The 26903-nt window shown below is 46.1% G+C and overlaps 1 protein-coding gene across 1 annotated transcript in view; it reads right to left on the bottom strand.

Annotated features, from left to right (window-relative positions):
• Nucleotides 1–26903, bottom strand: part of LOC138569484 (caM kinase-like vesicle-associated protein) — a 618938-nt gene that overhangs the window by 447161 nt on the left and 144874 nt on the right. The window contains exon 3 of the mRNA XM_069647487.1: nt 2016–2090. Within this exon, the coding sequence (XP_069503588.1) occupies nt 2016–2090 (75 nt within the window). The remainder of the gene's footprint in view (nt 1–2015; nt 2091–26903) is intronic.

Below are 26903 nucleotides of genomic sequence, written 5' to 3'. Positions count from 1 at the left end.
GGCAGAACCCCAAAGTACACTTGAAAACCAGTGCTCCATTTGAGAACAATTTTACTGTGGAAACATTTGCACCAAATGTCTTTAAAATATTTTGCGTGAGAACCTGAAACCCCTGGTAATGTTTATTTAGTCCTACCATATATTTGAACATTTTGACTGGTCCTATGTGTCTAAACATTTACTACCGACCACTCAATTTACTCAACATTTCCTTTAAGCAACCAATTAACATTGAATGAAGTTTACGGCTTTGCAAATTTTCCTTTGATGGAATTGCACGTGGTCTAGGACTATTAAGAACTGAAAATGTAAATGTTACACTTCTAATTTGTATTGCAATCATTTGTCTGCTGATATGTTGCTCACCATATCATTTGATATGCACATTCTGCTCATTGTGCACAAAAGGTGGGGGAGCTCTGATCTGGTGGGTCGCAGGTTGCCCACCACTGGTCTAACTCTTTGCATCTCAGCCAGTCATGGTAGGGCACTGTTATGTACACGTCAACGCGCCAATGCGGTGACGTGCAATTAATGCCGTGACGACTCGGGAAAACGGTGTGGCAGTCACGGGCACCAGCCGAGCAGTGTGGCTGTGTCTTTGCATACCACACAGTGCACACCGTACGTGGGCTGCAGCCTACAACACAACAGGCACCTACCAGCCCCTAGGTGCTACATCCATGTGTGCCTATCACAAAAAGTACACATTTCTTTTTTTTACAAACGCACATCATGATAAGTCTGAAAACGTATATGGAGTAGACCTGCCGTCTCAGCAAGCACATTTGTCACTGCAAGCTGGATTTTAGGATCAAACACTGAAAATAGGGTTATGCTTAACATTGTATTGTACACACTGCACTTCAGTCTGAAATGCGAACCAAACAAATCAATACAACTAGAAATGGGCAGCTGAGGCGCGTTATAAGTTGGGATGGGCATGCAGTGCACGTGTTAGAAGAGGGATGGGCACGGAGGTCCACGAGCTGTGGGAGAGGCTAGATGGGGGCAGAAAGTAAGGAGGGGTGGACGGCCAGAGTGGGCCATCCATATGGGTGAACAGGCATGTTTGGACGGGTGTAGAACTAGGCGTCTCTCAGTAGCTCAATAGCCAGGATGGGGGATGGGCGGGTACACTTTTCATTAGGAGGTGCGTACAACGTCAAGCAGTTGAAACACGTGACCGCAGAGCACCGCAGACATGCAGGCAGTTCTTTAGATGATTGAAAGGCAAGTAGGTTGCACCTTAGGAATGGGGGAGGCGAGGCAAAAGTATGACAAAGAAGTGCACACGTCGGAAGTTAGGGGAGGGATGGACTGCTAGGACACATGTCGGGAGGACACCAGTGAGGGGAAGATGCCATGAGGGCCACATATTAGCAGGGCAGTGGAAAGCTTGACGGCTTGTGAGGAAGTGGTGGACGTTGGGTAAGCCGCGCTCAAGGTTCCGGGCAGGGGGATAGGCCACATGTAAGCAAAGGGAAGCCGATGTATGCCACCTGCTAGTCGGCAGCTAGGCCAGATTTTAGGAGGGAAGTGATAGACGTCATTTATAACGGGCCTGTACACAAGTGTTTCTAGGGGCGACAGATTGGCTGCTTGTTATGAAAAAGATGACCAGGTAAGCTGCATTCAAGGATTGGGGAGGGGAGAGCGGGTTAGGTGACATGTCAGGATGGGTCAGTGGGCAGCATGCTAAGGGGATGTAAAGGGAGGTCACACATTATTAGGATGGGCATGGGCTGCTTGGGAAATATTAAGATGAGGGTGGATTTATTGGCTGGTCATTAGGGAAGGGGCAGGCAGGTAGATCAGGTGTAAGTAGGGGGTCAGTAGGCCGCATTTTAAGGGGACGTAGTGGTAGACCACACATCATTAGGAGCAGGATGGGCAGATGGGACACATATGGGGGGAAGTCGAGTGGCATTATAGGGTGGTCATTAGGCAGGCAATGGGCAGGTGGGCCACGTGCTCGGAAGGAGGGGATGGGCCAGGAGCCCACAGACACTCACAGCTCTTGGATGATGTAGAACTCCTTCTTGGTCTCGAAGGTATCGATAAGTTGTAAGATATTGGGATGACTCACCCTGCAAAGGGGGGAGGAGAAAAAACAGGGGTAGAGAGGTGGGATTTGGGGGGATAGGGAGGGTGGAGAAGAAAGATAGGGAGGGATGAATGAAGGTCAGAGATATAAAAGAAAGTTGTCCAGATGGGGAGGTGTGGAGAAGAGAGATAGGGAGCGATGACGGGAATTAAGGGTAGAAAAGATAGGTGTGGAGAGAGGGAGGGGTGGAGAAGAAAGAAGGGAAGTCAGTGGGAGAAAAGATAGGTGTATAGGTAAAGAGGGATGGAGAAGAAAGATAAGGATAGGAGAATACAAGTGAGAGGTGTTTAGAAAGTGATGGAAAGAGGCAAGGAGAACGAATGGGATGTTAGAAGGGGGCAAATGGGACAGGTCAAGAGGGAGGGAAAGTCAGAGGGGGAAAACGTGAAGGAAAGGGTGAATACCAAAGTGGTTGAGAGAGAGAGAGAGGCAGAGAGAAAGGAACAGAATAGGTTAAACAGGGATGCAAGGGAGAGGAAACGGGGTAAAAAGATCAAGGGGGTCAAGGAATGGGGGAAAATGGGAAAAAGAGAAAAAGAACTGTTAGAATCATAATACAAAATACATGATAAGACCAGAAAATATGTGAGACGCGAATAATACATAAAACCTCATAACAGAGGCTCAAACTCTACTGACAGGACCAGTGCAGACACAATGTTAAGTGCTCAAGTCCATCTCTAGTTTAGCTGTGTACAGTCTCGACAGTGTACTGCGGACAGCACATTACAGCTACATTGCTGACAAAGTGGGCTGTGATTAACTACTATTCACACACAGGGAAGGGCGCTCAGCCAATCAGGTGGCTGGAAACGCTGGCAATGACACACAGTGTACTGCCTGCGTTTCTCCAGCCACCTAAAGCCCTTCCCTGGGTGCCACCATCTTGATTGGGAGGCAAAAGGGAGCGCCTCCCTGTTGCCTCCCTTAGCAACCACCCTCTCCCCCACCCATTCACCGACCCCCTCTTTTGCTCCCCTCTTACCTATTTGCTAGACTGGAGCATTGTGCTCTGGCCCCAGTGCTCCGTCTCGCCCGCCATAGAAATGGAAAAGGGACACAGTCTTTTTTCAATTTATTTTGACGTCGGCCATCTTGATTTTTATTTTTATGGGACTTTGGGCTCGCACAATATGCGCAGAACCCATCTACTGTAAAAAATAAATAAAACTAGTCTCACCCCGGATGACCTCCAGGGTGCGAATAGCAACCCTCCCCGCTTAGGTAGGCGTTATGGGTCGATAACAGCTCTGAGCCCGCACCAACGCCCCCTCACTGAGGTCCTTGCTTTGCTTGGGCTTAACTAGACTAAGGCTGGTGGGCCATTACTGGCCCTGTACGTCCACATAAGCGGGGATAATTGCTACAAAGTTACTCCTACTAGATTACACAGCAGTTACAATGCCAAATGCTTCCCTACAGACATGCATCAGCTTCAAACAGAGGGACTATGAGCAGAGCCCACAGTAAGTGTGGTGATGTCTGTGGACAAAAGTAACTGTTGGGTAAATAATGTCAAAGTCACATATAGTGGAGGGAGCAAAACGACCCCTTGTGGATTCATATGGGAAATGGGATCTGGTGCTAATTGGTGATGCAAATACGGATGTACACGTCTTGAATGATAGGATGGGACGGATTCTTTCTCAGGTGGTGTAGCTTCAGGTGATGGTAGGTTATTGACAAAGTAGGGTCTCAAACCAGGGGACAGGAGATGCAGGCTAGTAGTAAAAACACACAAGTTGGTTTCGGGAAGGACTAGAGGCCACAAGTGTTTAAGGTATGTAAACCTAATGGGCTTCTTGCAACTGTTACCCAAGGTTTGGAAGGCTGGAGTGTGGGTTTGTGGGTGGCTGAATGTATTTGGGGACAATTAAGCTGGAAATACTTTAAGGATCTTCCCTGTGCTGGTCCCTGCCATTGCTGTTTTCTGTACTTTCCCTTTTAGGCCATGTTCTCGGCATCTTTTGATCGATGACCATGATAACTCTTCAGCTACTCTTTGTCTAGTCATTGTAAGAGTGCATGTCCTCCTCAATGATGTCTCTTGTTAGAGTAATGGTGTAAGACTGGCCTCTCCAATTTGGCTTCGGAACAATACTCACGCTCTTCTCTAATTCTATTAATAGAAAGTGGTATGATGGAGCGTCCTCGCCTTTTCTCTTGATAAGATATCCCACTCAAGCGCGGGCGAAATAGCCTTTTCACTGTGATCAAGAGAGCAGTCCAGTGTCTCTAATTTGGGACCTGAGAGTTTTGATCAGCCTGTCCTAAAGTCTCTTATATGTCTAGATTCAACACATGTGCTACAATACACACAAAACAGCAATTATACTACAGAACATAATCAGATGTATATAAACGAGAAATACATCTCCAGATCTGGTCACAAGTGGAAACAAGTTAGGCTGCTTGGTGCCCTTGGATTTTTGGGTACCAAAGCTGAATGCAATAGTGGAAACACAGGATGTGAGTATGTATGTGAACTGCTGCCGCTGACGGTTGGCGGCAGTATATTGTGCCACTGCTACAGACTTCTCTGGGGGTAACTGAGAACAAAAGCTTAAAAGTAACAATAGATCCTGTAGAAAGAGTCACATGTCAAGTCAGACAGGGGGCTTTCATTCACTATGGTTGAGGGAAGGTTGTCGGACCCACACCTAGCTGCCCTATTCCCAAGTCCCGGATTCCAAAATAGGCAAAGTAAGCACCGGCATATGGGCCCCACTCCTTTTAGGGGCCCGCGACAATAGATCAAAATAATATTAATTTGATCTTGAAAGAAAATTACAATCAAGCTTTCTTAAATTGTTTCCAAAATATAGAATAAAATGAATCAGCTCAAAGAAATGAAAACTTTACATTAAAGACTCTGTAGAGAAAATACTCTTTTAATGTAATGTACCCATTAACAACTTAAGTACATAAACCAGAGACATCGGATTCACAAAACAGTTTGTCTCTTTAAAGCTCATCTTCTGGCAGCTGTCAGTTTGTAAAGAAATCAGGTGCAAACTACACACGTGTAATGTACAGTAGTGATAGTCCAGGGACGTCATTTAGTGGTCGCCAGAGGTCGCAACTGTGACCTCTGAGGTCTCCCTTGCAACCTCTAGAAAAAAAAGAAAAAGAACGTTTTTTTTAAAAAACATTTTTTTTGTGATGCAAGCTCATGGGCTGTGGCACCATGTGGCTCTTTAATTTTGGAGTGGCTGGCTTTCTTGTTAAAGCCCCTTAAAAAAAAAGAAGAAAAAAAGAAAAGGAGTGACACAAGTCTAACACTTTCAGCACTGACCCTAAATAAGAAAGATTAGGAATACCAAATAATGTGTCTTTTTGGAATTCTATACAATAATAGATAGACTCATTAAAGGTTTATTTCAGAAACACTTCATGGGGTGAGTCACTGATTTAGTCTATTCCTAAACGCCTCAACTCAGCCTTTCATCCTTCTGAGGTCGATACATGAGTACCAACACAGTTTGGGTGATATTGGGTGTATATTTTTTCTATATAAAGCGCTTAAACGTAAGTGCTATATAACAATACATCATTATCATTTGGTCATGGTGCTTGCATTCACGGCAATTTGGTAATATGGGCCTATACACACTAGTATTAACAATACATATGGCGATCCATTCTTGTATGAAATGTACATCACATTATAGTGATATCGTAACCATATTTTTTGTAGTGTACAATGCTATGCAATAGCACTTCCTGTTTTGTCAACGGGTGAAAGGTCGCGTTCCATCGCATCCCGCAATATCACTTGAGGATGGGATCAAATGACATCACTTCCTGTGATGTCACCAGGGGTCAAGGGTCATGTGATGTCACTTCCGCTATCCCTGGTATTTTGGTGAAATGATGTCCCTGTGATTGTCATCTCCATCTAGCGGCCGACGTTCACACTACTTAGTTCAATGCTATCCACCAGAGTGCGCGCACGGGAAACCTCCAGAAACAAAGCTTTCTGTGAGTTAGTGTGTCGCGAGAGTTCCCGCCGACTCCGGACCCTAGTAGAGAAGCTTTGTGAAAAACGATGAGTATATATACCAGACATCTGCATGACTGTAAATTAGCTTCACTGTCTAATTTAACAGAACAAATCTATATTGTTCAGTCCGTTTTACTCATTTTTGGGTGAGACTTAAGAATTCTTTCATTTTCTTGAACAAAGCGTAAATATTGTTTCTCGTCGCTCGCTTGCCATTATGGCCACTGAATACGAAAAGGTAGACTTCCAAGATATCCTGACAAATTTCACCACAAGCAAATTGAGGAAAGTGAATATTTATATTTAAAGTTGGGTTGATTTATTACCATTTTTCTTTTAAAGAAATGTGTTTAACAACTTTAGTAATTATTAATGTTCAGTTTTGTGTAATAAACTTGGTTTATTAAAAGTGTTGGTTGGTAAAATTAAAAAACGTATTAGGAGATAATTTTCAAGAGGGGACTGAAATTTTGACTGCCTAAGCTGCTTGCTATTCCCCTAGATCGCTTTCTCCTGCCTGAGATTCTCAAGAGATAGCGGGAACAAAGGGGGGGAGATATCATAAAAAAAGCTGCAAGGATCATTCAACAAATCCTCTAACTACCTCACGAGAAAGTAGAGTCGGCGACCTAATGACTTCTTCAAACATCCCCTGGTTTCAAAAGGCTGCATTTTTCACATAAAGCTTCACATAGTGGATGTTTAGGTCTGAAAAGGCTTCACAGCACATCCACGGCAAGACTCCTTAAGTTCAATAGCAGTTAGAAGAGGCATTGCACCACGGCATTGGGGTTCTGCCTTTGGCCTCTTGAATCCCACGCAATGGTCCTGTGGCTTTCCTGGCCTGGACATCCAATGGGCTTTCCTTAAGGGCATTTGAATATAGCAATAACACTGGATTGGGTGGTCACAGTCTCGGGCCCAAGTTATAGAACAAGGGCCAAAAAATGGTCCGCCCTGGCACAGTTATGACCCGATCGGCCCAAGGGTCGGGTGTTAATGCTATTAAAACCCTGAGTATTCAATCCAGAAACCCGGGGTGCTAACAGCAATGTATTTTGTTTGAATGAATGGGACGCCTCGTGGCTTTCTGTTAATTCAAACAAAATACTAACTTGAGATGGCAGCCGTGGAGATGGAAGTCAGGGCTCCATATAGAGCCCCTTTTCCATTTCCACAGCAGCCCAGGAGTCTAGAGCGGTGGTGGTGCCACTGCCCAAACAATCAGGAAAGTGGAATCGGGTGGGTGGGAATGGAAGGGAAGCGATTGAGACCGGAGGGAAGGGGATGATGGAGAGAATATGGCGGCGTGGGTTAGGGCAGCCTTCAAGAGAAGCCTGATTGGGCAGCCCCCCCCGTGTTGGGTGCTAATTCCTCATTGGACGCTTTTCCAAAGTGATGCAGTTCCCCTCTTCAGGGATAGGTAATGGCAGTGAAACAGTAATAGGAGTCACCCTTAGGATGCCCTTTGCCTTGGGCTTTGCTTCTTTTGGCCTGTGTTCAGTGATGCTGGACATATATCCACTGCCACCACCGGTCGTCGACCCCCACCCTCCCCCCACCCCCCGGGAAATCAGCTTTCCGTCTCTCCCAAAAACTGGGCTGAGATTATGATACATCGCTGTCTGCCTCACATTGTTCCAGCTGCTGATCTTTCTTCAGCTCAAGCTTTACACATATATACTACTTATTCACCTGGTGCCAATCAGGCCCACCTCTCTCATGTCCATTTCTAGATCTCTTTTGATCAATGTTTCTCTTAATTTTTACAGAATTTATAGTGACAAATTGATCATTACTTTCTCTTAAACATTTCCTTCTGTTGAAATTTCCAACACCAGGATGAGGGACGGCCTGCTGGCTGGAACTACTGTCTCAGTCTTACCACTAAAATGAACCCAGTCTGTGTTTGCTCTCTGCATTATGGGCTACTCTTCTGGAAAAGGTGGCAGTGACTGTTTCCTTATACATGGAAACCTTGCTTTTATCTTAGCTGTGCAATCTCTGAGTTTTTAATCCTAGTTATTTCACCTGTTTGGAACTTTGCTTTTCCTCCGGCTTTTCTGGGTCTGGCACCCTGAATGATGCCTGCTAACCCTTGGGGATCCATGCCAGCCTTGCCTTTGTTTCTCTGCTGGGGTTATGTGTTATGTCTGGCTTTAGTTCCCTTCTTCATGACCCAAATCAGACATCCTTCCCTTTTCTCCAGCTTTGCTGGGAACTGCTGTGGCCTCAAGTGTTGCTGTGGAGATTGGTTGGAACACTTTCTCCAGGACTTATCTTTGCTACTGCTTTGGGAAATATGTCCATTGCAAACAAAAAGGACAATAATGAATCATCTTTTTCAATACTGTGAATACTCATTTCCGATGGGGAAACGGGGAGAAGGTAGGGGAGGGTTTTAACCAATGTGAAGACAGCAGGGGTGTTGCTAGGTCTGGAAAATATCAGGGGCTGAGCTAACGTCGGGACTGTTGGGACTCGGGGCTAGCTAGCATTTTGGTTGTGGCACCTGAGCTTCTATCTGAGGCTACACCCAAAAGACCTGGGGCTATAGCCCTCTCAGCCCCCCCTCCACAGCAACGCCTCTGAAAGACAGTGAAGTTGCTACAAAGCAACGTAAGTTTCAGGCTAGAGTTAGTGCTTAGGAAATGCATGGATTACTTACCGGTTATCTTCATTGCCTTAGGGCCCCTTCCCTTTCCCAGACCTTAACTTTGTTACATAACAATACATCTGACTTCTGCCCAAGAACCTTACCCTCCAGACTGAACCATGGGAAGACTGAAAAAAGCATTGGAAATGCCAATAAATGTGGCTTTTGTGTAGGCCTGGGCTTGGCATATGCCAGGCACCGCAGAAACAGTACTACTTGGCCATAAGAGGGCAATAGCTGAAGAATGGGGTGATTACCTGGGCATGTGATAGCAGTACCTGGCAAATTTCACACAGGTGCCAAAACGGTTGGCTTTGTCAGTGCTTGTTTTTAACAGGACTTCAGTGCAAGTAACATTTGTGAATCAAGTGGTAGAAGGCACACTTGGTTAAGACAGTCTTATTTCACATTAGCGCACTTAAAGCTTAAATTAAACAATTATCACTCATTAGAATGCTTAGAAATAACATTGTCAGGACAAAGTCTGATGATGTGTTTTGGGAAGTGAGGGGTGTGTGGTAAGTGGGAATTGCCATAGGGATTAGCATGGTCATGGACAGTCAATGGGTGGGAATAAAAGCAAACAACACCCACAGGCTGTGTGCCCTTCCCCTCCCACACATGTCATCTCCCCCTAGCTTTATTTCAATGCAATAGTTTCGGGTTATAGGTGCTGTTTAATCACCACCTAGTAGCCAAAACTGAAAATCATCACGAGACCAAACAGTTTGATGATTCATAGAATACTTTACAGTTATCCATGTAACTATCATACAGCCCCTTACAACACCTTTACCCCAAAACTACTTGTAGAAGGATCATCCATATGCAGATGGTAATGCTGAGCATACATGTGAGGAGTGGTCTACGGATCTCTGCCAAGGAAGACATTTGCCACGTCTATTTAATACAAGGATACTGCATTTCACTAAACATGATGCATTGTGCATGGTTTCTTATTATGATAATGTTACAAAGTTTTTTCTGTCTGGAGCAAACACAGTTTAATTGTGAATCCCTGTTACAGAAATGACCCATAAAGTGCACTTTAATATTCTTTGACAAAATTACAAGTCGATGCAGTATACTTTATGCACATTGAGTTAAAGGTGTTGATAAGACATATATGATTAAGTTCTTGTTAAGTGAAAAGTACAATATTAGCAGTGCTTTTTGCATATATGTCACTGTAAATGGTCAATGCAGCTCGAATCTTGTAAATATTGCGTGTGTTTATTAGTGCTTAGTTCTCACGATAGACAGTCCAGAGGTCAGATTTCTGGTAAAACAGACACAACATTTATCAGTAACTAATCCATTAACAGGGCTGAACAGACACAGCTTTGGGAATTCAGATCATATGTTACATTTTACAAATACAGGAAATGAAAGCCCTCACATTCAAAGAAAAACGATTTTCATGGAGCTTCACAGTTTATGAGAGACATCTGGTCAAAAGTCATGGGCAAGCTCCCTTACAAAAAAATGCTTCAAAAGATGATATTGCCATAAAGCCCTGTTCTTTTCACCTGAAGAACAGCAATAAACTATCATTTATGTTGTGTCTACTTCATGGCCTAGCATCTCAGAGCCTGTGTTCAGCACATTTATGTTCATTATTAACTTACATCAAATATGCAATACACAGCTTTGGAAAAACAAAGTTTATGGATTCGGATTAAATGGCATCAAAATTAAATCATATTATCGGCTATACCTTTAGGATGCTTTGCTTGATTTAAAAACCAAAAACAAATTTGAATTAATAATGCAATCCACATCACACACTTATAAACATAATATTTAAGTATGTGTGAAATATTAATAAATATACATATTTTAATAGCTTTCTCACATTAGAAGTAATTAAAACATCAAAGATGTCTGCAAATTCAGAATTGTCTTGCGATTTTAAATATATGGGCTTCAATAAAAAGGTAGGTCCATAACAAAGAGTAGAAAGGAAACATAGATTTCAGTCCAATTTTGATCACAACACTGGAACTAAGCATGTTATATGTCAAAATATATTGGACCAATCAAACGAAAGGAGAGGATAATTGGGCGTTTTACTATCGGAAGAAAACATACCAACGGCCCAATTAGATCAACACATGCTGCGACCAATGATGCTGCATGGGTCGAGTTTATCAAGTATTTAAAGCCAAATACAAAGGACACTGAGAGAGTTCTTGGGAAATCTGCAGAAGTAGGAAGCTTGTCCAATAGGGCATGTGCTGATTGGGGTTCCACCTGGATGTACCTGGTGGAAATCCTCCTTAAGAAGGCCTTTTCCAGAGGTAGCCTAGTGCAGATGCTTTTCCTGAGACAGAACCAGAATGCCTGAAAGGGATTTTTATAAGCAGGGGACCGACTGGGAACAGAACCTATTTGGCAGGGCTGCTTTTACCTGAATTGTACCAAAATGTTGCCACAATTGTGGCAACATTATAAATACTGCGCCTGAGAGCAGTAAAAACATCCCAACCCCCATTACACCGACTAAGATGAGCAGGAGTTGTGGGGGTGTCCCCAGCTCCCCTTAGTCAGTGTAATGGGTGTCGGGGGTTGCAGGTGTGTACCCCGCTTCCATTAGATGGAGAGCGGGGGACAACGTTTAAGAAAAGAAAAAAGGACCCTGCATGCCACAGAGGGGAGTCAGCGGCACACTTCTCTGAGTGCCGCCAAGAAGGTACATGCTTTGGGGAGGGCGAGTAGGGGGATGCGGGTGACAAGTGATCTATGTGATCACTGGGCCATGCCGTAATACAGGTCGACATTTTCATAGTTACCATTACGGGCAGCTCAGTGATCACATAAATCCCCTTGAGCTGTTGAATTCCCTGTATTTTCTGGTCCTTTAAAAGACACATCAAAAGTGTCTAGAATAACCCTTATGCCTTTAGGTACATGTCCCAGGATTTATTTAAATTCCTGATAGCACTGGAAAGTCTTTTAGGGGGGTCATGTAAAAGCTATGCCACTAAATGGGGGCGTGGCCTTAAGGGAAACTTTGTGGAAGTATACTAAAAATAGAATACCGTAGAGTGTATTATTGTGAGGGTGGTATCATTCTCTGGCAGTAGCCAAATATTAATTCATCCCTGAGTTTTCAAAGGGATAATCTGTACATGGATGTGTTACATGGTATACAAGTTTCACAGATTTGCAGCACATGATAGACTTCTTGAAATGTGAAAAACATAGCTTACATAAAAAGATAATGAAGAGTTTTAAACCCCTTGAAGTGAAATAGGAAGGATGTTATCTCTCTACTTTATTCCCAAGAAAATAATGTTAATTTCAATAACTAATGTTATTTTTCTAAATAACATTGCACATATTTCTAATGACAATTAAAATTAAGTGGTGATTCCTTTTCTACCACAACATTATACTCCCATGCTTGTGTAACCTTTTATATAAATCAAGGGTTTGTGCCCTCCAAAATAGAAGCTACTATTTTAAACCCAACCTTGTAGATAAAGAAGCTAAATATACTATACCCATTAATTTTATATGCATGTCGAAACTAAAAAATGATAATGCCATCATCTATATAGAATTGTCCATATAATAGCAAAGTTATATGTGAATCCAATATTTTTCTCAGATACCAACACTATACAAATCCTCCCACTTCTAAAGAAATGAACAGTGGACCCTGACAAACTCAGCAACTACTGCCCCGTCACCCATCTTCCCGTTCTATATGAGATCCATGAGAAAGCAATAGCCACTCAACTCCTCCAACACATTGAAGCTAATAAAATCCTTCATTCCTACCAATCTGGCTTCAGACCCTGATGCAGCACAGAAACAGCTGCCATCAGGGTGATAAACAATGCCGTTAAAATACTTGATGATGGCTATCCTTGACTCGTAGTTCTCCTTGACCTCTCAGCAACAGTTGGCACATTCGACAACCAGACACTCACAGACAACATACATCGACGTATGGGGATCAGCAAGATCATCCTCAGCTGGTTCATATCCTACCTTGCTAATCAGCAACAGTTTGTATGAATATATTCCTCAAAATCACCAACTCTACCCACCAACTGTGGATTCCTGCAAGGATCCATCCGGCCACCCATGATCTTCAATCTATCGAACTGCTATTGGACTTTTGAACTATTGGAACCGCTCGGAACTCTCCACACTCCACACAACATCCACATCCATCAATACGCAGATGACACGCAGATCTACCTCAAGATAGCCTCCAATCGAAGACATCTACTGGCTCAAGGCCTGATTCACATTGATCCAGTCCTGGATGTCCAGTACTTACCTGAAGCTCAACCCCTCTAAGACTGTATTCCTACTGCTGACCAACAACACTGTACACCTTGAAACGAAGACCTGGCTCTCTGCTATGAACCTCGAGGCTATCACACCCCACTGGGCCACCTGCTCCATATACCTTAGGTTTGACAGATACTGTGACGAATCAACTTCTGGGGCACCAGTGGTCCAGGGATGAATATCGGTTTCTAAACCATCAATCAACCCCACACCTCTATTACACCAGAAGGGATCTGAACAAATGGGAATACACATGAATTATAAAACCTGCTTGTCCCATTTGGTAACGTTGATGGAACTGAAGGCTTATTTCTCCAGCATTGGATCTTTCATGGATTCACATGCTTAGAATATTCCCCGTCGTCAGGCTGGGAATCCCCGGTACATTATATAGACCCTTTCCCGTAGGAAAACTTTTTCGACGCTTATGCGTCCTATCCACCTCGTTTTGTATCATGTGTGCCCGCAACGTCAGGACGTCATGATATAAATACAGGACCCGCCCCCGCGCTCCCTCAGATTTCAACCGTCTTTCAAAGTAGTGGGATCCTCGTGTTTACTACTAGTGAAAACTAGGTTGTTTTTTCTGTTTCGCTTCGGCGAAGTTCAAATTCTGGAGAATTATGTCTGGAAAAGCGTTATTTCGCCCGTGTGCAACATCTGGCCTCAAAAAAGTTTATGAAGGAGACGGCCACATGGACTGTATCTACTGTCTCCACCCGCACCACACGGCGGATACATGTGAGATATGCCAGGGTTTCTCCCAAAAAACCCTTAAGGACCGTAAAAGAAGGCTGGTCGACTGGCTTAATGACGGAGCGGGTGCCTACCCGGCTTCGGAAGTTGGCTCCACGGCCTCCAGGAGCAAGTCGGAGCCTCCATCAAAAAAGGTGCGGCCAGCGGAAATTCGCACTGAGGACAAGCATAAGGGGAAACATGCTGGATCTTCCTCATCACATAAAAAGCCCTCCTCCTCATCATCTAAGACGGAGAGGCTAGCGCTGTCAAAATTCTCCTCAGGGGACCGTCCCAGGTCTTCCATGAGTCGAGATGCTTCAGCCGGGAAGTCGGCATCGAAATCGACGACGAAGTCTAAGGGCTCGACGACGACGACGTGCTCGTCGACCTCGGTGTCATTGACGATGCCCATTACCGTTCAGGCAGCAGCGGTTGGGATTCCTTCGTCGACGGAGACTCAGTCTATGGCTTGGCTGCCAGAGGTCTATGACCCGATCCCCCCGGAGGTCTTACTGCAGCCAGACACGGCCTGCTCGGCGGAAGGAGAAGGTGACACGGTTCTGCAGCCATCGGATTTAGGCTTACGGCCTTCCACGTCGGCGACGACGACGATGAGTGCGAGCGGGGGTATGGTACCTATATCATCCACGTTACTGACCCCCCAGACGGTTTTGTCTCTGGATGTGCTTAATACTCTTCAGAAGCTCCTGCAACGGCTGGATACGCAGTTCCCTCAACCTGGGACGTCAGCGTCACTTTTTTCGGTACCTTCCGTCGACGAGCAAACATGTACGGCTCGCTCGACGACTAAACACCCATCGGCTCCCCAGGTGGTAAAAGATCGTCCTCGAGCTCAGGAGGAGGGTGAGTTGTCGGAGTCCGACTCTATACTGGGTGACTCGGGTTCAGACATCTCCCTGTCACCGTCGAGGGACCCAACATGGAATTCGGATGTAGAGTTAGAGTCTACGAGGAGCCAGACACAGCCATCTCCCCCGGATGATGTGGGAGCCTTCCATGCAATGATGGGAAAAGCTTGTTCCGAATTCGGCTTGATTCCTGAGGAGCAGAAGAAAGACTGTTTCCTTTTTGACCACATGGGTCAAAGTAGAAAATCGGTATTTGCCATCCCAATCCTGGACCACGTGTGGCAAGAAGGTCTCAAGACCATGCGCCATCCGTTCTCGGAGCCAGCCATAAAAGGACGGATCGAGAAAAAGTTTAAAGCTCCGGAGTCCACTCCAAAATGTCTAACATCACAGCCTCTGTCTGACTCGGTGGTGTCGGCGGCAGCGGCTAGGAATGCCAGGGTACAGCAAAAATGTTCAACGCCACCGAAAAGCGAGGCTAGGAGGCAGGACGCCTTTGGAAAAAAGGTGCTCTCGGTCGGAGCGACGACAGTAAGAGCAGCCAATTCCTTAGCGATCGTGTCCCGATATGATAGAGAAATGTGGCACAAACTAGCCCCTATCCTAGAACACCTGCCAGACGAACACCGGAAAGCAGCTATGTTACTGGTGCGGGATGGTGAAGAGGCCTCCAACCACGCTATTAATATCGCAGTTGACCTAGCAGAGTCTGGCTTCAAACAAATCAACCACGGAGTAGTGCTTCGTCGACAAGCGTGGCTCAAATGTACTACTTTCTGTCCTGAAGTCTAGAACAAAGTCCTTGACATGCCATGCGAAGGGGAACACCTGTTTGGCGAAAAGGTTGATGAAGCGCTGAAAGGGATGAAAGAAGACACGGATACTGCTAGGTCCCTCGGCGCCCTTCAAACGGGTAGAAATTTTCGCTCTTTTCGCCCCTTCAGGGGTGCTTCTGGAAACTCCCGCTTTGGAGCCTCGAGGGACCGTGGATTTAACAGACCCTCGTACTCCTCACAAGGGTTCAGACGAGCGTCCCAGTCGGCACGTAGAAGCAGGGACTATCAAGCCTCCAGGCGGCGAGGCTCGGGTCCGTCGTCAACGAAGAACAAGCAAACCAGCAACCAATGACGGCCTTCGGAATGTCCTGGGGGTCGAGTCTCTCATCACTTCGACCGATGGAAATGCATCACCACAGATCGATGGGTTCTAGACACGATTCGCATGGGTCATGCGCTACAATTCAAAGACAAGCCTCCGCGTCTTCCTCCTTTATTCTCGACACAGCCCCACCTCCGAATCCTACGACAAGAGGCGGCGCTTATGTTGCGAAAAGGGGCGGTAAAGAGTTTCTGTGGCACAGGAAGGACAAGGAGTTTATTCCAGGTTTTTCGTAGTCAAGAATCCAAACGGCAAATGGAGGCCCATTCTCGACCTGAGGGTACTCAACAAGTGGCTAAAGAGCCTAAAATTCAAAATGCTAAAGCTCCAAGAGGTTATCAGGTCGGTGCAACCCATGGATTATCTATCATCACTAGACCTTCAAGATGCTTATTTTCACATCCCAATACGCCCACGACACAGGAGATATTTAAGGTTCGTCGTCGGGAGAAAGCATTTTCAGTTCAAGGTCCTCCCGTTCGGGCTCAAGTCCTCCCCCTGGACGTTCACCAAGTGCTTGGCCCCTATAGCGGCCCATTTAAGAAAGGATGGTCACCATGTCTATCCATATCTAGACGACTGGCTGGTCAGAGGTTCGTCCAAGGAACAAACACGAGACAGTCCAAGGGCCACAATGTCCCTCTTACAGGAACTGGGCTTCGCAATAAACTTCAACAAGTCCTCCGTAGAGCCTTCGAGGACCTTGGTCTTTCTAGGAGCGGAGTTTCATACACACACAAGCCTGGTGAGACCATCCAGCGAAAGAATTCAGAAACTTCAAAGCAAGGCGTCGGAATGGAGAAGCGGTACCAAGGTTTCAGTGCGCAAGTACATGTCCCTGCTAGGGACCATGTCGTCCTGCATTCCGTTGATAAACAACTGCCGTCTGTTTATGAGACCTTGCCAGGAATTTCTAGCGGACCGTTGGGCGCAGAGCCGAGGTCGCTGGTCCGACAGACTGGTCGTCGACGAACAACTGGTTCAAGCACTCTGCTGGTGGAGAGTGTCTACTCATCTAACAAAAGGAATGCCTCTACTGGAACCAGAGTTCCAAAAGACGGTGGTGACGGATGCATCGCTAAGCGGATGGGGAGCTCATCTGGATACGTTACAGGTACAAGGCCAGTGGTCGCTGCAGGAGTCCTCCCTGCATATCAACCTGCTAGAACTGAGAGCAGTGCGATGGGCTCTGAAATCTTTTCTTCCTCAACTGAGGGACTCGGTGGTGCGTGTCATGACGGACAACACCACTACGATGTTCTACTTGAGGAAACAAGGAGGGACACGTTCCAGGTCCCTATCGACGGAGGCGCAGAAAATCTGGCATTGGGCCCTGCAACACAACATGCAAATCTTAGCGTTCCACCTACCAGGCGTGAGAAACGTGGAAGCCGATGCCCTCAGCAGAGAAATGAACAAAGTTCACGAATGGGTGCTGAACGACCAACAACTACAACAAGAATTCAAGAAATGGGGACACCCTTCCATAGACTTGTTTGCGATGAAGAACAACAGGAAATGCCATCAGTACGCAAGCAGATGGCCTCAGCAGGGCTCACTGGGGGATGCGTTCTCCTTCCCATGGACGAACAAATTCCTGTACGCATTCCCTCCATTTCCCCTTGTACGGAGGACGTTGCAATGGATCCTCAGGTACCCATGTCGGGTAATTCTGGTGGCCCCGTACTGGGCCAGACAGGTGTGGTTTTCAGACCTGCTACACTTAGCGGTGGCGGAACCGATGAGATTTCAGAAGACCCCCGACCTTCTGTCTCGACAGGAGGGGGTCGTTTGGCATCACGACCCGGACAGCCTCAAGTTGACGGCCTGGCTCCTGACTTCGCCGAATTTGGTCAGCTAACGATTCCGGAGGACTGTCGGCGTATCCTGCAAGCGGCAAGAGCACCTTCCACAAACGCCTCATACGCGTACAAATGGAGAAGTTTCTGTCAATGGTGTGAGGATCAACCAGGTTTGGCCCCGCAATCGATTAAGCCGGAACAGCTCCTTCCATACTTGCTGTTCTTAGCTCAAAAGGGCCTGTCGGTATCGTCAATAAAAGTACACCTAGCAGCCATTTCCAGGTTTACTCGTCAACGGCATTCGGCACCATTGTTCAGCGACCGCCTGATTAAGCACTTCCTTAAAGGCCTCTTTCGGAGTTTCCCTCCAGAGAAGAAATTTCCGCCGGAGTGGAGCCTCAATCTGGTCTTAACGTCTCTTATGAAGCCTCCTTTTGAGCCAATGTCATCATCGTCTCTAAAGTTTTTGTCGTGGAAATTGGCCTTCCTGGTGGCCATCACTTCAGCCCGACGTATTTCAGAAGTTCAGGCTCTAATGGTAGACCCACCATACTTACGATTCTTCAAGAACAAGGTAGTCCTAGCCACTAACCCGCAGTTCATACCAAAAGCTCCTTCGGTGTTCCATAAACATCCTCTATTGTGTTGCCTACGTTTTTTCCGGAGCCATGCTCGGGAGCGGAGCGCATGCTACACACATTGGATGTAAAAAGGGCTCTCAAGTTCTATCTTCATCGTACGCAACCGTTCAGAGAAACGAGACAGCTGTTCGTGGCCTATGGTTTGGGGGCTAAAGGAAAAGCCATTTCGAAGCAAGGACTGTCAAGATGGGTGTCATCTACCATTTCGTACTGCCATTCCAGGGCAGGGAAGCCTCTTCGACGACGGCCAAGAGCTCATTCAACTAGAGCAGCGGCATCGTCGACGGCACTGTGGGCCGGAGTCCCTCTGGGGGACATCTGCATGGCGGCTACCTGGGCGGCTACACACACCTTTACCCGCCATTACTGCCTGTCGCAGCAACATGCCGAAGATACCCGGATGGGACAGGCGGTGCTTCGACACCTATTCCAATAAGGTAAGCCCCGGCTGAGGGGTTGCATCCTGTGGAATTTATGACTGTATATGGTTCGTTTTTCCTATGTTAACGATTACTGATGTATACATGATCATAGGGAACGACCTTGGCGAAGAAAGTATATGGGTTTGCATGCACGCCTCCTCTTTGGGGGTGGTACTGCTATGTAATCTATTCTAAGCATGTGAATCCATGAAAGATCCAATGCTGGAGAAGGGAATAGTTTCTTACCTGTAACTCCATTTCTCCAGCATTGGTATCTTTCATGGATTCACATGCGCCCACCTGCCTCCCCTGAATATGCAAACCGGTTTCCCCACTACTTTGGGGGCCGAAATCTGAGGGAGCTCGGGGGCGGCTCCTGTATTTATATCATGACGTCCTGACGTTGCGGGCACGCATGATACAAAACGAGGTGGATAGGACGCATAAGCGTCGAAAAAGTTTTCCTACGGGAAAGGGTCTATATAATGTACCGGGGATTCCCAGCCTGACGACGGGGAATATTCTAAGCATGTGAATCCATGAAAGATACCAATGCTGGAGAAATGGAGTTACAGGTAAGAAACTATTCCCTTCTGCAAGGTCGTGGATCATTGGTTAGTTGCAACGCAGCGAAAATACAATTATTACCCAAGGTTGTATAAAAATATCTACTTTATTATTACTACAACAGACAGTTCTTGCACACTACAATTACAACCTACACTGTAAAGGAACACAGAGGTCAGACAGTTTCACGAAAGAAAGGGATGCACACTGGATACTGACAGGAGGGTAGTTGGTAAAGTAATAATTCTTATAGTTCAAGATTATTTGGTTCCAGCACCAAAGGGACAAGGGGTCGTAACTGTCTCTAGGGGCCTTCGTAGATGTACCAGGGGGGCTAAACCACAATGTACCAGGTGCTGAAGATGTTCTTGGTGCTCGACAGCGTCAAGGCAGTTCCAGGGCACTTTGCAGCTCTTGAGACAGAGTTAGTGGGGGGAGACAGTTGCGGGTACCAGGCTGTAGGCAGTCTGGCAAGCAAGGCTGGACAGATGTCTGAAGGCTGTCCGGCGCGACGGCTCACGGCCAAGAATCATTGTCTCTGTGCTGTTTGGCAGATCTGGAATGCTGGTCAAGCTGTCCCGGATGGCTCTGGCGACTGTGGCATGACAACAGTCAGCGTTGTAGCCGGATGCGGTTCGAGGACTCGACTGTCTCCAAATTGTGCTTACAAAGATGGATGCTGAATGATGCTTGTGTGGCACTCCTCAAAGCTTCTTTGCAGGGCTCATGTCCTTTAAAGGCGGACAGCCAAATCTCAGGAGGATGTTAGAAGGCAACAGTCTTGTCCTTTGTCCAGAGACTCTGCAGCACTTCCCACCTAGGAAGCTTGCATCAGAACCTAGCAGGGCACAATGTGTGCTAGCTGGGTACCGGTTCTGGAGCTGCTGGACGGGTCCTCTGAGTATTTTATCTCCCTCTGTTCCATGAGAAATGTTTAGGGGAGGGATCTTACTTCCCTCTTGGAACTCCTGGTCTTCCTTCACTGGTGGAAGATGTAAGGTAGACTGTATCTTCAGCTCGGGTTGAAATGAGTACTTCTTCTTACTCCTCTTGCACAGTCTTCAGATGATCTGCTAAGTGAGGGGTTCAGCCCTCTTTTAAAGCCAAACGGGGCCCAGGGATTGGTGTAGGCCAAGCCTAAGTTAAGTGAGCCAATCCTGGGTCTCCACCAACAATCTTCAGTGATGCGCCAGGTCAGGATCAGAGCACTTGGCAAAAGACAGGGGGAAAGATGACAACATATACTCCTAAATCCCACCCATCTTCCTGTCTGCTGTACATCAAAGTGTCTCCCTAATTAATCGAGCACTATACAGCGCTTGATCACAACAAGGGCCTCCTTTGAAGTAGGGGGCTGCAGGCAGACTTCCCTGCTCTGAAAGGAATGGTTCCAGACAGGACATTCACTGCCCTTTTATACCAAGGAGGGGTGTTAGTACCAGGTTGACACATTGTATTACAACGAGGTGTTGGCGTTTGGTCTCCATTGTCATTTCCTGCACCCAGTCCTTCCCTGAGGCCTGCTAATTAACATTCTTCAGTATTCGCCAACACCAGCAAGTTTTGACAATGGAGATGCAAATATATGGGGCCTTGAAATTCTAATCAGGCTGCCCATGACCAAAGGCTTTTGATGTACCCACGGCTGTCAGGTGTCAGCTACACATGACAGGGGGGTGGGGGGGGCAGCGCTTGTAAGCTGTGTCCTCCCAGAGTACATGACTATATTTCTGCTGTGAGAAGAGCGTGGAAAATGTGCGCAGGAATGGCCTCATCATTCATTGTTTTAAACAAACAAAAAAAGCCCAGGCGAGTGCACTCTTACCATGCGGGTGGTCAAATTCCTCACATATACTGACCTTCAAACAACATATAGCAAGGAAGGCACAAACAGCTTGGTACAAACTTTCTCTCCTGTGGAAAATTAGGCCCTTCATACCAGAAAACAATTTCATATCTGCTGTCCAAGCCTTGGTTCTCTTCTGCCTGGATGGTGGCAATGCCCATTTGGAAGGCCTTTCAGCAACTACCCTGGCGCCCCTGAGATGTGTCCTGCATGCAGTAGCACAACCCATTGAAGGGCTCAGCAAATTGGATTACACCACCCGACCCTTATTCAACTGCACTGGCTCTCGTTCCAAGCCTGTATCCTTTTCAAATCCTATTGCATCATCTATAAGGCTGTCACCCTGAAGTCTCCAAGCTACCTGACTGAGAAACACTGCATCTCCACAGGCCTGCAATAAACAGGACATGTGCAGACTTGAACTTTGCTGGTGCAGGAAAGAAAGAACAACGAGACAGGCCATCTCTACATCCTAAGACTCTGGATCCTCCTCCCTGTCGACATCAGAATTGCCCCATCAATTCTACAGCTCAAGAAACAGCACAAGACCTTCAACTTCAAGGAATGGCTACTCCCTAACATCTAAGTCAACACACCCTCCACTCCACACCCTGCCTGAGATTCACCGATCTGCTCCTCACTGTTTCCTCCCCTGGTTGCTTTTTGAGCCCTTGCTGACAGTTGTCCACCCTCCTTTGTTGGTAGCTCCCCACTCCCTTTTCTCTACATTCATCACTGTGTTCTTCATTCTATGACTATGAAGCGCTCTGTTGCTTCCCGAAGCTAGGTCAGCGCTAAGTAACTACAATAATAATAATAATAATAATGATAATAATTATAAAAAGAGTGGGGAAGGGCTCAGCAAACATTTGGGATAGCAAGAACGCACTAGAAAAGTAATTGCAGAAGCTGTACATGACTTCCACCAACAAAGAAGAAAGACATCTGCTTGTGAATCTTTAATTTCTTTTCTTTTTTCAACTCAGGATGGTGGAGGGCAGACTAGCAGCAAGGGAAACTTACATGCACGTAATCGTGGCAACTGCTGAAAAGTCACCAACAAAATTAACACTCATTGTGATCAGCGCAAACAGGAAATTAAACTATTGAGTGCGGCTTTGGATTTTACAGTCACAGCATAATCTTTACAAGACAAATTGAAAGTGTGCAGGAAAGCCAAACAATGCTTAGAAGTACAAAACGTGAATATTAATGGCGATCCTGGTCAGTGCTTACAAACACATGATAAACTAAAGAGTAAATTGAGTACTCAAATCAATTATACCAATGCATTATTAGATGACATTGTAACCATAAAAACGCAACTTAAAGAATGTCAGGAAACAGTTGCAAAATGTATTGTAAAGGATGTGGATTTGCAATCTGAATTTGATCAGTTACAACAGAATGTAAAAAAAAAATTAAACACCAGAGAACCTAGTTATTCGAAGAAAAAGTCATTGTTTTCAGGAAATACACAACCTCACTGTACACTTGACACAAGGACGTGCAAAAGGTAACCAGAGAAAATCAGGAGACAGCAAAGAGATTGTGATTTCTGCAGTCCTACTGGTAGCTTTCCACTTCATTGGTAAAGACCAATGAAGCTAAAACAAATCTGGGGTTGTTTGTGCTCTCACGCAGGAGGGCTGTGACCTACCAGTTTGGGCTGCACTGCTCTTTAAGGGGTGTGTTCAAGCCTTATTTGTATTTCGTCTCTCCTGTTCTGTACTTTTGATGAATTCGCCATCCACACGAGGGGTGTGCAACGGCCTTGCTTTTTTAAAATTTTAAATAAAATTGAATGATGGTAGATCAACCTCTGGAAAATGTGTGTAATCTGCACACATTTTCCTATGTTCGCTGCATGACATACGCATAGACCCTTGCGCTCTGGGTGGACACAGACTACAGGCGCAGTCCCCCCTGTCATATTTAATTGGGGATGTGACAGGTGGAGTGCATAGTGCATCTCCAGAAGGGGGGGGGGGAGGGCAAACCTTCCCCCTGCCATGGCCAGCCAAATTAACTAACAAAGGCTTCATGACCTGCCCTGTCCTTTTATTGGGCCATGTAGCTGGTGGCAGAGCTTTACATACTAATCAGAAAGTAATTCAAACAGGCCCACATGGGGCCTGGCTACAGAGGCTAACAAAGTAGACCGAAAATCCCAATAAACTTTCATATGAAACTGTGTCAACCTGATGCCAGCTCCCACCCTCATTATCAATTGATAGTGAAATGTCATGTCTGGGACTACGTGTTTACAGTAGTCATCCCCTCAGGAGACTCCATTCAGAAAGTATGAGTATGTGGTTTGACGGAGCCAGAAAGTCTGGTCACGCCACAGCTTCAAGGGAGACCTGCCACTTTAATCAGGAACCACAGAGAACTCCATTAACCATAGGGACCATTTGATCCGCAACAGACAGGAAGATGGATGGAATTTAGTAATACATGTTTTCACCCCTTTACCTTTTCTGTTGCACACCAGTCTGCTTATGACCTCATGCATATAGGAGATTGTTGGTGGGGACCCAGGATTGGATCATTAAGGTAGGCTTAGCATACACCAATCTCTGTGGCCCATTTGGCTTTAGAAGAGGGCTGAGCCCCTCTTATGGCAGATCATCTGAATATTTCACAAGGAGTAGCAAGAAGAACTCATCATTGGACCCTGGAAGAGGGTACAGTCTGCCTTACACTTTCCGCCAGTGAAGGAAGGCCAGGACCTCCAAGATGGAAGCAAGATTCCTCCCCTAAGCATCTCCCAGGGAACAGAGGGAGATACTGAATTCAGAGGAACCTCCAGCAGCTCCAGAACTGGTACCCAGCCAGCACAGAGAATGCCGTGCTAGGCTCTGCAGTAAGCTTCTCAGGTGGGAAGTGCCAGAGAGTCTATGAACCCTAAATCAAGGACAAGGCAACTGCCTGCAACACTCTCCTTAGCTTTGGGCCGTCCACCTTAAAGGACGACACAAGCCCAGTGAAGAAGCTAGGAGAAGTGCATACATGAGCATCTACCAATGTCCGCCTTAAAGGACATTTTTGAGCCAGTCGAACCGCTCAAGCTGCAACTGACTACACTGCTGACTGTTGTTATGCCACAGTCGCGAAAGTTATCGGCAACTCCTCGACCAGTGCTTTAAAACTGCCGACCAGCAGTGAGACAATGATTCCTGAACCAGAGCCGCCATGTAGACAAGCCTGCAGCCGTCCGTCCCGCTTCGATCGCCGAACTGCCTGCCGCCTGATACCCACAGCTGTCTCCCATCTTGAACTCTGTCACAGATGCTACAAAGCACCCTGAAACTATCTCAACGTTGTCGAGCACCAAGAAGAACTACAAGCACCAGGTACATTGTGGTTCTGCCCCACTGGTCCTTCTCCAAAGGCCCCTAAAGAGATTTCAAGACCCGTTGCTCCCTTTGTGCTGAAGCCAAGTATCCTTGAACTGCTGTAATTATTTACCATACCGACCACCCTCCTGTCAGTATCCAGAGTGCATCCTTTTTCCTTCTTTGAAACTGTCTGTCCTCTGTATTCCTTTGCAGGGTGGGTTGTATTTTGTGCTGTTGTTAGAACTGTCTGTTGTGATAATAATAAAGTAGATCTTTTTTATATAACCTTGACTGGAAACCGATGTTCATCCCTCAGCCACTGCTGCCCCGGAAGTTGATTTGTCACAATACTGGCAAGGCAAGCTAAAGATTATGATCTGGAGGGTTTCCCAGAGTGTTACCAGTGGTTTTTGAATCATTCAAAACGTTGCAGCGATCACTCTTCGGTGTTGAACTAGTCCACCCAAGTGGGAAGGGTAAGCCCAGATATGGACCCCACGTGTACTGTGCCTTGAGAACGAAGATACGCCTCACTGATGATGTTCAGTGTGGCCAAAAAATGTCTGAGGTTGCTTGTGGCAGGGGGAATGTGACCATGTAGTTAAGGATGCAACAATGCCTGAATTGAATATGGTCTTGTTCTTTCTGTCCTTTTGTGACTTCTTGGATTCTCTGCATGTGGAGCAAAGAGTGTCTTGCCCATGAGGTAGGATTTTCTGCATGCTATAGATTTCCTGTCCCTGAGCCAAAGGTGGAGAACCCTACAGTCAATGTGGCAGCACACAGACCATTAAAGGTGACATCTAAACATCTAAACAGATCTGGTCCATCTGCACTGTTACTTAAGGAACTGGGTAATGCCACAGGAGAGATTTCCTGAGGTAAGTAGGCCTGCTCCTGTTCACAGAGGAAGATTACACCCATGCAGGAGCGCATAGGTTCCACATTGATCTTGCTGTCATGAGCGTTCTACGCATCAGCATCCTATGTCTCACCTGAGCAAGGACCCGACAGATTGTGATTCGACTTTTCCCACCCCAAGAATTTACCTGTAAACGTTTCCAAGGGGTGTAACTTTCTTGCACAGGTATGGAACGCAACATACATTTCTTTTAAGTCCTGAGTGATGTCCACATTGACTCTATGAAAAACTGCTGTTACAAAATCAAACTCCTTAAAAGCATTGATTTGAAATCTATCAACACATATTTTAATAAAAAAGGTGAAGTGTAATCTTATAAACACAGAATACAACTAATAGCTTTTAATAAGGGTGGAGAGGAGGAGGCCTCCACCCAGTCCCACTTACTTCTCGCCCACTCGCATTGCTTAATCTGTTTACTTTCAAACTCATATACCAAACGAAATGTCCACTTAGTTTCTTCAATGAGTTAATTGGTTCTTTTTAATTTAAAAATACAACTTTGAAAATATATGTCCAACTAGGCGTTTTTTAAATTGTTCTTTTAGTATATTTTACTAATTCCGCAATCTTTAATTTCTGTCTTTTTTTCACACAAATGTTTTGTTGGCAGTGTTATTCACCCAAATGTGTTCTGCCAAACAGCTTTCAGGTCTCTTTATGTAGCCCATGACACCACAGAGCCCGGCTAATTGGGGTACATGCTGACCCTCTGAGGGAACACGCAGGAAAGAATGACACAGACACCAGTGTAGTGTAGTAATAAAGGTTTTTATTAAATGTGTAGTATGTGTGTGTTTTATTTTGTGTATGTGCCTGGCAGAAACCATCCAGCCCACCTGTGTGAAGATGCCCCTCCCCATGCATTTCAACAAAGCAGTGCCGAGGGGGCAGGCCAGGCAGAGCACTGATGCTCTGCAGTGAGCTCTGCAGCATCCCCAGAGCAACGGGGTTGCCTCTGGCTCTGTTTATGTTTATGTTTATTGAATTTATATAGCACTTTAAGCCAAAGAGCTTTACAATATAACAACAGGTACAAAAGTGAGAGAAACCTATATACAAGCATGAACAGGTCATTAGAACAATAAGTAGAACTATTTACAAGGGATAGAGGGGGGATAGGGTAGAGGAGGGGGTAGGAGAAGGGAGTAACAGTGTAGGATTTGAGGTGGGGGGAGGGGAAGGGGAAGCATATATACAAGCATGAACAGGTCAATAGGACAATAATAATGTTAATGGTGCCCAGGCCATGCAGTGACTTTGGATAGGCCCCCCAGCCAACTGGACCCACCTATGGACTTAAAAGAGGCTGTGGGCGGGGATGTTGGGTGGGGCCCCAAGCCAACCGGGCCCACCCTAAATTAAGATTAATACCACGGGTGTGTGGCGGTGAGTATGGGCGGTCCCCCATGTGTGCAGGGGGACGCCCAGAACAGCATCAAGAACCCAGGCTGCCGGTGGTGAATGTGGTGAACACACGTGGTGAACGGGCCACCCTGAAAACAGAAGAGAAGCCAAGCCTC

Source organism: Ambystoma mexicanum, chromosome 2q (assembly GCF_040938575.1).
Source record: "Ambystoma mexicanum isolate Mex_15411 chromosome 2q, UKY_AmexF1_1, whole genome shotgun sequence".
NCBI classification, from domain to species: Eukaryota; Metazoa; Chordata; class Amphibia; order Caudata; family Ambystomatidae; genus Ambystoma; species Ambystoma mexicanum.
The sequence above is the reverse complement of the archived record's forward strand: the minus strand, read 5'-3'. Positions and strand labels throughout refer to the sequence as shown.